This window comes from Ctenopharyngodon idella, chromosome 9, assembly GCF_019924925.1.
Source record: "Ctenopharyngodon idella isolate HZGC_01 chromosome 9, HZGC01, whole genome shotgun sequence".
Classification (NCBI taxonomy): Eukaryota; Metazoa; Chordata; class Actinopteri; order Cypriniformes; family Xenocyprididae; genus Ctenopharyngodon; species Ctenopharyngodon idella.
In genome coordinates, this window is record NC_067228.1 from 24366933 (window position 1) to 24379768 (window position 12836).

Below are 12836 nucleotides of genomic sequence, written 5' to 3' on the forward strand. Positions count from 1 at the left end.
TTCATTTCCAGCCTTCATTGAACTTGATTATATACACTTATAAATTATTAATTGTTAATTACAAAATTAATAGTATTCATTAAGATTGTTGTGGTTTGGAATTGGTAAAAAATTTGATCAGAAAATCAACTTACCTAGTAATTCTGCACACGGTGTAGACCTGGAAGTAGGGGTGTTGCTAGTGGGGGGAAAAGGTGGGACTGAGTACAGGGGGCCCAGAGGTATAGGGGACCCCTGCGATTTCTACCAAGGGGGAACTTCAATCAGGTGAACAGTATTATATAGTATATATAAACAAAGGCTACGTCCACATTAATCCAAAAATGGTGTAAAGTATTCATGTCATTCTTCTGGCACAATTATTTTATTAGCAAAATATCCAACCACTCTTCCACACTCTAAGAAAAGTCTGTAAAAATAGGGCCCAATAACTGACAATGCCTTTTCAGTTTTTCTGCAAATATATATATATTTTTACAAAGTGCAGGTCGCACTCAAATGCCATTCCATGTATGATATAATATGTAATTGCTGCAGGACAGCAATTGTGAGTATTTCTATCATTATTGCAGGAATGTAATATAAAAAACAAAGTTTTTTTATCAACAAAGAGAAAGTGAATAGCAGGCACAACACTGCAAGATGTATTTTCAAATTTATCCACTTTGGAGAGAGTTTTTAAAAAGCTCAGTTTTCGCTAGACAAAAACACTGGAAGGCTAAAACGTGAAAAAGATGTGGTTTCAAAATGTATCTATTAACGCGGATGCAGCCTAATATTCACACTAATAAATCAATACACCAGAGGACACTACTCACTCCTATTACTGTTACTTTTTATATGGGTAACAGGACTGAAAGTAACAGGACTGAGTTTTTAGGATAGAATTAGCAAATAAATATAATATAGCCACTAATAGCATGATAACACTGAGCAAATTCTAGTGATTTACCAAAAATATGTATTTTTAAAATAAACAATCAACATCTAAGAAATAATTTAGGTAACAGGACAGTTCGTTAAGACTGACTTTCCCAGTTGTAGTTACAATATCATCAAATATACAGTAAAGAAAATAAGACCACATACTTTAAATCTTCAAATGGCCTTCAGATGACCCAGATGATGCAATATCCTGTTAAAAATGTGTCTCATGGAATTTTTAGGTTAACAGGTAGGGATGCACCGATACAATTTTTTAAGGACAGAGTACGAGTACCGATACTTTTTTTCTAGTACTCGCCGATACCGATACCGATGCCTATACATTTATTAATTTCTCTCTCTCTCTTTTTTTTTTTTTTTGATGATGTTGCAGTTTTCCAAGCACAACACAGTGAGACTGTAAATGAATGTAGGACAGCTTCTTTATTATTACTCTAATGAAAAAAGTAATAATTTTTATGTGCTTGTCACAAACATAAAGAACAAAAATTTCAGTGTCCAATAACCTTCAAAGGGCATAATTACCAATATATATAATTGTTGTTATATAAAAAGAAATTTACAAACAAATTACAAACAATACAACAAATACTATAGAGATACAAATTAGATAAACTTGTTTTTCAAATACAGTAGGTTTATTTACCACGTATACATTTATTTAACATATTTTGTTGTTTTATTAACATTAATGACAACAATAGGCTACGGTCCCTTTAAGATCGAATCCATGGATACTGACACATATCCTGTTTTCACCCAAATGTTTACGTCCACTTAAGCCATAACCGACTGTATTTATGTGAGATACTCCACACAATGGACATTTTGACAACTATGTGTGCATTTGACCATTCAGGCGCGAGGAGAACTGATCGCGCGCTGTCTGAGAGAACTGGGATCGCGCGCAAAAAAGAAAGAGAGCGCGCGCGAGAGAGAGCGATTCTGGTCTGTCATCCCGCCTTCACTAATCGATAACGAATTGTGATTGAAAGCATGCAGTTCGCAATGTGTGTGTTGTCATCATTAATTTTGAAGTGTTTCCACACCCCTGAGGCTGACATTGTTTCTGCTGCTGCCGCCGGTGTCTCTGTGCGCGGAAAATAGTGTCAGTTACGTCACGTGAGGTATCGGTCTTTGGTATCGGGGGTATTTTTACGAGTACGAGTACAAGTACACGAGCTTGGTATCGGGACCGATACCGTATCGGTATCGGTGCATCCCTAGTAACAGGACTGAATGAAAACCTGGAGACATGACTAAAATGTGTAGGCTATTTTATCTAAAATATTATAGATTTTAAAATGTATTTAAAGCACAGATGGGATATGGAGTTACATAACAATGCAAAAGAAAAAAGATTTCTGAAGGATTTTCATGCATATTTATACATATGTCCTGGGGACAGAAATGGCACCCATTTGGTGGAATGGCGCTGTAAGAACAATAAAGGCCAGAGGGAGGATGGAAGCAGAGCATGAATCTGTGAAATCTGATCTTCTACTACACACATATTAAGAGTAAAAGTCTTACTTCTGAAGTAAGTGATCCCAGTACAGTCATTTTTAACATTGCTCTGGAGGCAGACAGATAGATGTAGTCACAGAGACATAAAATTGAATTAAGAAGTATAAAATCCTCTTAATTCTGTTCACAGTTTGATGAACAGCACAGGTTTTGCCATCGCAGCAGATACTCAGGTTACATGAAAAAGGAAGTGGCATGCGTTCTTGTGATTTTCAGGAAGCCACATAAAAGAAAAATTTAAGGTACCTAGTTCTCAGTATCTATACAATTCAATCTGAGTAACTATTGTATTACTATTTTTCAATCCCCTGCAACAAACCACATTCAGAGCACACACACAGAGGGTATCACATTACTCTAACTCTCTGAAATAAGAGGAGCCATTATTAATTCATGAAAGTGGCTCCTCTACATGAGTAACCTACAAATTCTTTCGTAGATATATGCTTCTTTGTGTTGAGAATACATGAACCAAGACCTTGCACATGTAAAGGCATATAGTTTGCTCAGCTGTGCTTTTGTCAAAATGTTCCCCAAAGGATCAAAGGTTTTCGTAATATTGTTCACCAGTCTATTCAGTTTTATATCTTAACAATAAACTATTCCTCTGAGTGTAGGAGGCACTAACCTCATTTTTCTTTTTGTCTTCCTCCTTTTTTCAGCCTGAAGATAGTATCGACATCAGTGACTTCTCCTATTACAGAGAACAGTTACCGCATGATGCTCCAGGTATAAATATTCTGTGTCAGACTTTGACACATTTAGAGCTTCGTTCCGAACCCTGAGCATCGGCTGGAAGACAAAATACAATATGGTAATGCATAACTTTTTTTTTTTTTACACATGATTTTAAAATTATTTTTAGTATTTATGGTTAAATTAAGTAAATAATTCTCTTTCTGCAGCGTGAGTGCATTTCCGTTCACGTTGGCCAAGCTGGAGCACAGATTGGTAATGCATGCTGGGAGCTTTACTGTCTGGAGCACGGTATCCAGCCAGATGGACAGATGCCCAGTGATAAGACAATAGGAGGAGGAGATGATTCCTTCAATACTTTCTTTAGTGAGACGGCTTCTGGAAAACATGTTCCACGTGCCATCTTTGTTGATTTGGAACCAACTGTGATTGGTATGGGAATATTTTTGGTTTACAAATGGTTTAAAATAGCATGTCAGATTGAAACAGAGTGAAACGTTCAGCTTTCTATGAATGTAGATGAAGTACGGACAGGCACCTACCGCCAGCTCTTTCACCCAGAACAACTCATCACTGGAAAAGAGGACGCTGCCAATAACTATGCCAGAGGACACTACACCATCGGCAAGGAGATCATTGATTCAGTTTTGGATCGTATTCGCAAACTGGTAATATTTTTTGGTCTGATTTATTGTTGACAAGTTTGTAAACTGTAAAATTACTGTAGAATGTTCTCAGCCAAAGTAGTGCATTGTAGTCTTTTTGGTAAGCCCTTTCTCCTCTCTTCCAAAAGACTGATCAGTGCACTGGCCTCCAAGGTTTCCTGGTGTTCCACAGCTTCGGTGGAGGTACTGGCTCTGGCTTCACCTCCCTGTTGATGGAGCGTCTCTCTGTCGACTACGGCAAGAAGTCCAAGCTTGAGTTTGCCATATATCCCGCTCCTCAAGTGTCCACAGCGGTGGTAGAGCCCTACAATTCCATCCTGACCACCCACACCACCCTGGAGCACTCCGATTGTGCCTTCATGGTGGACAACGAAGCCATCTATGATATCTGTCGTAAAAACCTGGACATCGAGCGTCCGACTTACACCAACCTCAACAGGCTCATTGGGCAGATCGTGTCCTCCATCACGGCCTCGCTGAGATTTGATGGAGCTCTGAATGTGGATCTCACCGAGTTCCAAACCAACCTGGTGCCCTACCCACGTATTCATTTCCCTCTGGCTACATACGCTCCAGTGATCTCTGCTGAAAAGGCATATCATGAGCAGCTATCTGTGGCTGACATAACCAACGCCTGCTTTGAGCCGACTAATCAGATGGTGAAATGTGATCCTCGACATGGTAAATACATGGCCTGCTGTCTTCTGTATCGTGGAGATGTGGTGCCCAAAGACGTCAATTCTGCCATCGCTGCTATTAAGACCAAACGCACCATCCAGTTTGTAGACTGGTGCCCTACTGGATTCAAAGTAGGTATCAACTATCAGCCTCCAACGGTGGTTCCTGGTGGAGATCTGGCCAAAGTACAGAGAGCCGTTTGCATGCTGAGCAACACTACAGCCATTGCTGAGGCCTGGGCTCGTCTAGACCACAAGTTTGACCTGATGTACGCCAAGAGAGCCTTTGTGCACTGGTATGTGGGAGAGGGAATGGAGGAAGGAGAGTTCTCAGAGGCCAGAGAAGACATGGCAGCTCTGGAGAAGGATTATGAAGAAGTCGGCACTGACAGCATCGGAGATGATGAGGATGGAGTGGAATTCTAAATGCCGTTTTTTTGTAATCTCAGGGTAATCAGATATGTTTATCTGCTAAAATGCAGCATTTTACTGTGGGTTTTTTTTTTTTTTTTTTTGAAGGGCTGTACATTCTTTGGGATCACTTTATAATGAGATTCTATAAGTTAACATTAGTTAATGCAACAGCTAACATAAAATAGCAATGAACAATACTTTTACAGCATTTATTAATTCTACATATACTAATATATTTTTACATTTTGAAGTTATATAAATTAACATGTTAATGAATTATGAACAAACATATGAACAATTAAGTAACAATTTTAAATTAACATTACCCTAGATTAATAAATGCTGTAAAAAAAAAAAAAAAAAAAAATTGTTGTTTATTGTTAGTTCATGATACCTAATGCTAACGCATTAACTAAATGTTCCCAATTATTTTTCTACATTTTATTTCTAATGCAGAAGTTAAATATATTAAAAAGTAAAGATTAACTGGAAAAATGCTATAGAATTAAGCAGTCAAAAGTCTAGAAACAAGTTCTTTCTAAAAAATTTTTTTTTTTAAAAACCTGCACTCCTTTCATGATATGTTGTTGGACATGTTATCTGTTTATAATCTGTGTATATTTGCACATGCAAAAGTGATAAAGACCTACAGGCAAAACAGAAAATTTTCCACCATGACACCCCTCCCCCCACGATGTCTATGCAGCACAAAAATGACCACCTGCTGTAGCTGTTATTCATGATTCAGCTGTTTGTACATGTCAGTGGGCATCAGTATAAGACACTGGATATTGTCTGTGCTTTCACTGTAGCACAGAAATTAAAGTCTGATGACAATTGGTCCTGTGTTTTCATTTTCTTTCTGTATAGCAAGAACCATGTCTATAGAAAGCCTTAGTCAATAGTGCTCTTTTTGGTTTGTAAACACTGAGAAACACAGAAAGACATATCTGTTTTCAAATATAGGGCTACGTTTACAGTACTTCGACACAAAAGTTGTCTTTCACGGACAAAAGACTTGAGTAATTACTGATATGAAATGACAATTTCACCCTTAAGTCATTAAACTTGCTTTTCTTCATGCAGGAATCACAAAGAATACCCTGCTGTAGGCATTATATTACAAAAAAATAGTCAAGATATCAGTTTTCCTGCAGTTGTTATGCAACTTTAACACATGACCATGAAGAACTTTGACATATAGCCTGTAAAAATCCTTGCTGGCATCCTTTAGTATTATCAAATGCCCCAAAAGCTAGTAAAGGGGCCAGATGGTTTTCACAGACCCCAAACTCCCAAGAGGGAGCGAGACTATGCTTGTGTAAGAAGGACGGCCCTTCTGAATGGCTATCCTCACTCTAACGGGCGATCCCACTTCCTGCTAACCCCCTCCCTTCCTCCTCCTCCTTCCCTCTCTATAAAAACCCCACCTCTCCTTTCTTTTCCACATCTGCCTTCTCTTTTCCGAATCCTCAAGTCGGCCTGAAGGGAAATCTGACAAGATGGTAAGTCCTTAGTGCTTGATCAATTCTTAATTCTTATATTTTCATAAATAACTCAATTAAAATGCACATGTGTATTTTTTTTGACATCTTTTGCACTTAAGGCATGTTAGATTTCACTAAACTCTATGACACTGATAATTCTCTTACATGATTGTGTTATTTTTTGTGTCAAAGTTAGTTAAACTACCGAAACACGTTTTTATGAATGTGATCAAGAGTGAAGCATTAAGCCATGCAAAGTTTCAGGCACAAAGCTGGCCTTTCATTATACAGAGGATGTGGCTACGGCCTTCAAAGCCTGATCCCAGACTATGACACACATGTCAGCAGGAAACTCCAATACTTCGCCTTTTCTGAATATAACATTTTTCTATGTTTGGTGGATCTGCAGAGCAAAAATAGCTCACTGAACCTCTGTCAACTAAAGAGGAGAAAAAGGGGAACTACAGCATGAAAAATGCAGTTGTTACTCAGAGAATGAATACATTCATGTGTTTTTTGACATACAAAGAGGGATTAGTAGTAGATGAGATCATGAGTGACAAAATCTGGAGCATAGCAGAATAATAGATAGAACTGTTCTAGTGAAAAGGCCTGAGTGAGATATCTCTGTGTATTACACAAAGAAGAGTGTACAGCTGGGACAGGGAGGGGGTGGACCGAGGCCTCCAAGGAACTCACCCAGTCTCTTCTTATGTACTCTAAAGATCCTACGACCAAGGCTAGATGAGAGGGTAAACATGCATGTAAATATAATAGAAAAGAAACAGAGTTCTACATTGAACAATATAGGTCCAAAAGCTTGTGAAAATGAATAAAGTTGGTACAATATTGAGCTTTGGGTGAGCTCAGACAGCGTGTTAACAACTAAAATACCAGACTCTGTAAAAATAAAACTTCCTCATTCAAAACAATGAAAGAATGCATCTAGTTCAGTGTTTTCAACCTATTTGACTATAAGGCGCCTCATTGTCCACAAAAAAAAAAAAAAAACATTAAGGCGTCATTCATGATTTACTGGATAATAATGCTCTAAAAATATTTTATTGCCTGGCTTAACTAGTAAAATGTATATTCATTATAAAAATGCCCATTGCATTTTAAGATTTTAGTAATTTACATGATTTTTCCAGGTCTAGAAATCATAAAATAAGGAATACTATGATTTTTACTTGTTTTAGCTTTTTTTAAACCTTGTTTTGTCTAATTTTAACTCACCTTGAGGCCCCTTTGGAAATTTGCTTAGGACCTGTCCCCCTGATCTAGTTCAATTTTAGGAGCTACCATGTTACTGTTACTTTAATTTATTAGACAGCATTAGATGTTAAGAGTATTTAGCAAATATATGTACAGCTGACACTTATATTCATATATTTTATATACTTTACCCTCCTTTTCTCTCCAGCGTGAGTGTATTTCTATGCACGTTGGCCAAGCTGGGGCCCAAATGGGAAATGCATGCTGGGAGCTTTACTGCCTGGAGCACGGTATCCAGCCAGATGGACAGATGCCCAGTGATAAGACAATAGGAGGAGGAGACGATTCCTTCAACACCTTCTTCAGTGAGACAGGAGCAGGGAAACATGTTCCACGTGCCATCTTTGTTGATCTGGAACCCACTGTGATTGGTAAGTTGAACCTGAGGAACAGAATATAATCAATTTAAATGATCATGAAAACTACAAAATATTGGAAAAGCTACATATATTTCAAAAAATGTATTTCCTTATAAGAAGCAATCAAATGTAAACTACTTATTGGACCATTTAGATTTCCCATTAGTTATTATTACTTATTTGTTATTGAGAATAAAAAAAGATTAGGAATTGAAAAGATTAGGATTTTTTTTCCTCTTTAGATGAGGTGCGCACAGGCACATATCGGCAGCTGTTCCATCCGGAGCAACTAATTACAGGCAAGGAAGATGCTGCCAATAACTATGCCCGCGGTCATTACACCATTGGTAAAGAGATCATTGACCTAGTGCTGGACAGAACTCGCAAACTGGTGAGATTTATAAAAATTTCAAACCAAAAGAAGAAGTATTTTGAGTGCAAACTGAATTTGACTAATTTCTAATAAGCTGATTTTATACAAATCCAACAGGCTGATCAGTGCACTGGCCTTCAAGGATTTCTCATCTTCCACAGCTTCGGTGGAGGTACTGGCTCTGGCTTCACCTCCCTGCTAATGGAGCGTCTCTCTGTCGACTATGGCAAGAAGTCCAAGCTTGAGTTTGCCATCTATCCTGCTCCTCAAGTGTCCACAGCGGTGGTGGAGCCCTACAACTCCATCCTGACCACCCACACCACCCTGGAGCACTCTGATTGTGCCTTCATGGTGGACAACGAAGCCATCTATGACATCTGTCGTAAAAACCTGGACATCGAGCGTCCAACTTACACCAACCTCAACAGGCTCATTGGGCAGATCGTGTCCTCCATCACGGCCTCGCTGAGATTTGATGGAGCTCTGAATGTGGATCTCACCGAGTTCCAAACCAACCTGGTGCCCTACCCACGTATTCATTTCCCTCTGGCTACATACGCTCCAGTGATCTCTGCTGAAAAGGCGTATCATGAGCAGCTATCTGTGGCTGACATAACCAACGCCTGCTTTGAGCCGTCTAATCAGATGGTGAAATGTGATCCTCGACATGGTAAATACATGGCCTGCTGTCTTCTGTATCGTGGAGATGTGGTGCCCAAAGACGTCAATTCTGCCATAGCCGCCATTAAGACCAAACGCACAATCCAGTTTGTAGACTGGTGCCCTACTGGATTCAAAGTAGGTATCAACTATCAGCCTCCAACGGTGGTTCCTGGTGGAGATCTGGCCAAAGTACAGAGAGCCGTTTGCATGCTGAGCAACACTACAGCCATTGCTGAGGCCTGGGCTCGTCTAGACCACAAGTTTGACCTGATGTATGCCAAGAGAGCCTTTGTGCACTGGTATGTGGGAGAGGGAATGGAGGAAGGAGAGTTCTCAGAGGCCAGAGAAGACATGGCAGCTCTGGAGAAAGATTATGAAGAAGTCGGCACTGACAGCATGGGAGAGGAGGATGAAGAGGGAGAAGAATATTAAAGTCGGAATCAACGAAGTTCTACTTAGCTGCCCTGCAAAATAAAATCTGATCATTAAGATTTTTGCAAAAATAATTACTTGAAATTCCATTTGCATTACAGTTGGTTTTACATGAATAAAATTTGAAAAATAAAAGAAAGAATTCTTTTATGTGTGTTTTCTCACTCATCTCAGACATAATACCTCTTTTATTTGTTTTCAGTTAAGCAAGCTTATATTTCATCTTTACATATTTTTAAGCCTTTATTGGTAATTATTATCCCTTTTGTGATTTCTTTTTACCTTGCCTTGATTAAAAATAATGAGGTGGTCAAGATAAAACAATCATAAAATAGCAATGGATTTTTTTTAAGTAATTAGAGAGATTCAATGACTCGCATGATGGGAATAAAATTTTTTTTTAAAAAATTTAAAAAAATGGTAGGCATCAAAGAAGTCTATAATATCTGGACAGAACCATATGTTGGCATTCCCATTCTCTTAATGGCAGTTGAAACATGTGAGCAGTTACAAATTCTGGTTATTTTTTTGTTCAATGTGACAGACTGATTATTCTGTTTGAAGTTTTCTTTGTATTTTGCCACATTCAGGGAAAAGTGCATTTCACATATTTATGAAGGCTCAAAAATGTGGTCACTGGTAAAACATCTACTACATTTATTTATTCAGAATACACAGATACACTGTCAGAATAGCTGACAAAGGAAATACCATGGGATGGGCAGTTAGCCGCTGCTGGTAGATGCTGGAACTACATTCTGTGGGCAAAAAGCCTATTTTTCCATTAAAATGTGTGAAATTAACTTATTTTTTCCCTGAATGTTGCAAGGAGATCTCTTTTTTTGTGGCAGTCACATGGTATTTACAGCTCAGTTGATTGGGGGGTGGGGGGATAATCAGGCCAGAATCCTTCTTATACTGTTTAAGTCTTATCCTGACACCTAGTGTTATGAATGCAGCAGAACACAAAAATTCAACAGTGCCTTTATTGAAAGATTATGTGTATTTTCATTATCTTTAGTTAGATGCATTTACATTGTGACTGTGCCTCAGATGCAATCAACTCTGTCTGTGTTTGTAAAGGTATGAACCAAATGGCCCATACAGACGTATGGCCCACAGAAACTGATGGGTGTGAATGACAAAGAAACAGCATTGCTCAGAGTAGATTGCAGGGTAGATCGATCTCCTGTGGGAGGTCCTAACAGTGTTCTATTGTTTGTAGCCCTTTTGTCTTCATGTATAAAGTTCTGTCCCACAGACAGAACTTTGGGTTTAGATATTTTAAAGGCTGAGACGCTGACATCAATGCTGAAGAGCTGTGCTACACTACTACCTTCAATAAATTCTTCTCCCCACAAGAACTCTGGTCAAGCTTACTTATTTTATGTATTAGAGAAATCTAATACATTGGCGAGCCACCCAAACGACTGCTCAGCCAAATACAGCAAAATCTAACAGTAGAAATGCACTCTTTGGTGGACATAGCACATAAAGTAAGTGAGTAACAATATAGATACCCTAATGAGATATATCTAATAAAAGTATAAGTGCTCCTTTTATATTTTACTTGAGTAAAAGTGTAGAAATACTTAATTTTAATTTATATGATATTAAAAGTACACATTTATGGACCATTGTGTTATTTTTCCACAATTTTACATGCTCCATCTTATTGGTCAAAACACCTATTTAAAGAGAGAGAGGTCCATGTTCTACAGACAGGATTATAGGTTTAAGTACGTTTTCACTCGGTCTGACATTAATATAAATTATTAAAAGGTTAGTTTACATAAAAATGAAATTTCTGTCATTAAGTCTCAAGTCATCCCAAACCAGTAAGACCTTCGTTCATCTTTGAAGCACAAATTAAGATATTTTTTGATGAAATCCGAGGGTATCTGAACCACACATAGTCAGCATTGTCATTGCACCTTTTGAGGTCCAGAAAGGTACTAAAGCCATGGTTAAAATAGTCAACATGACTACAGTGGTTCAAGCTGCAGATGAATGAAGGTCTTACGGGTTTGGGACGACATGAGGGTGAGTACTTCAATGCCAGAAATTTAATTTTTGGGTGAACTAACCTTTAACCATTAGTCATCAACTAGCCAGCACTAGTCAACGAGTAAGATTAGTAGATGTAGACATTAAATATATATTGATTTACAAATAAGCATGCATTTTATCTCACCTTGCATTTAATTTCAATCGCCAGCTTCTGAACTCAAAATGACTCAAAACACAGACTGTCAGTAAAAAGCCACCAAAGCAGTTGTGCAATTTAAAAAGAAGAGACTTCAGTGAGCAAAAGATATGAGATTTGTTCACTTTAAAGTTTCATTAAACACACACATTCACTCATTAACCACTATAGACCACACATAGAGCAGTTCCCAATAGTGATTCTGGCCTTAACAGACACCACTACATACAGACAGACAGACAGATGAAGAATATACAGTGGGTACGGAAAGTATTCAGACCCCCTTAAATTTTTCACTCTTTGTTATATTGCAGCCATTTGCTAAAATCATTTAAGTTCATTTTTTTTCCTCATTAATGTACACACAGCACCCCATATTGACAGAAAAACACAGAATTGTTGACATTTTTGCAGATTTATTAAAAAAGAAAAACTGAAATATCACATGGTCCTAAGTATTCAGACCCTTTGCTCAGTATTTAGTAGAAGCACCCTTTTGATCTAATACAGCCATGAGTCTTTTTGGGAAAGATGCAACAAGTTTTTCACACCTGGATTTGGGGATCCTCTGCCATTCCTCCTTGCAGATCCTCTCCAGTTCTGTCAGGTTGGATGGTAAACATTGGTGGACAGCCATTTTTAGTGCCTGGTTTTCTCCACACATACCGCTTAGAATTAAGGCCAAAAAGTTCTATCTTGGTCTCATCAGACCAGAGAATCTTATTTCTCACCATCTTAAGCAAACTCCATGCGGGCTTTCATGTGTCTTGCACTGAGGAGAGGCTTCCGTCGGGCCACTCTGCCATAAAGCCCCGACTGGTGGAGGGCTGCAGTGATGGTTGACTTTCCACAACTTTCTCCCATCTCCCGACTGCATCTCTGGAGCTCAGCCACAGTGATCTTTGGGTTCTTCTTTACCTCTCTCACCAAGGCTCTTCTCCCCCGACAGCTCAGTTTGGCCGGACGGCCAGCTCTAGGAAGGGTTCTGGTCGTCCCAAACGTCTTCCATTTAAGGATTATGGAGGCCACTGTGCTCTTAGGAACCTTAAGTGCAGAATTTTTTTTGTAACCTTGGCCAGATCTGTGCCTTGCCACAATTCTGTCTCTGAGCTCTTCA

At 38.6% G+C, this 12836-nt stretch overlaps 2 protein-coding genes across 2 annotated transcripts; both read left to right on the forward strand.

The window, feature by feature from the left end:
- Positions 1-3464: 3464 nt before the first annotated feature.
- LOC127519155 (tubulin alpha chain-like) lies at positions 3465-5643 on the forward strand. The gene is made up of 3 exons (XM_051906657.1): positions 3465-3600; positions 3688-3836; positions 3962-5643. Exons 1-3 carry the CDS (start codon positions 3480-3482, stop codon positions 4934-4936), a joined length of 1245 nt encoding a protein of 414 aa, XP_051762617.1. The 5' UTR covers positions 3465-3479; the 3' UTR covers positions 4937-5643.
- Positions 5644-6279: 636 nt separating this feature from the next.
- Positions 6280-9655, forward strand: LOC127519004 (tubulin alpha chain-like). The gene is made up of 4 exons (XM_051906341.1): positions 6280-6429; positions 7835-8057; positions 8288-8436; positions 8536-9655. Exons 1-4 carry the CDS (start codon positions 6427-6429, stop codon positions 9511-9513), a joined length of 1353 nt encoding a protein of 450 aa, XP_051762301.1. The 5' UTR covers positions 6280-6426; the 3' UTR covers positions 9514-9655.
- The last annotated feature ends 3181 nt before the right edge of the window (positions 9656-12836 follow it).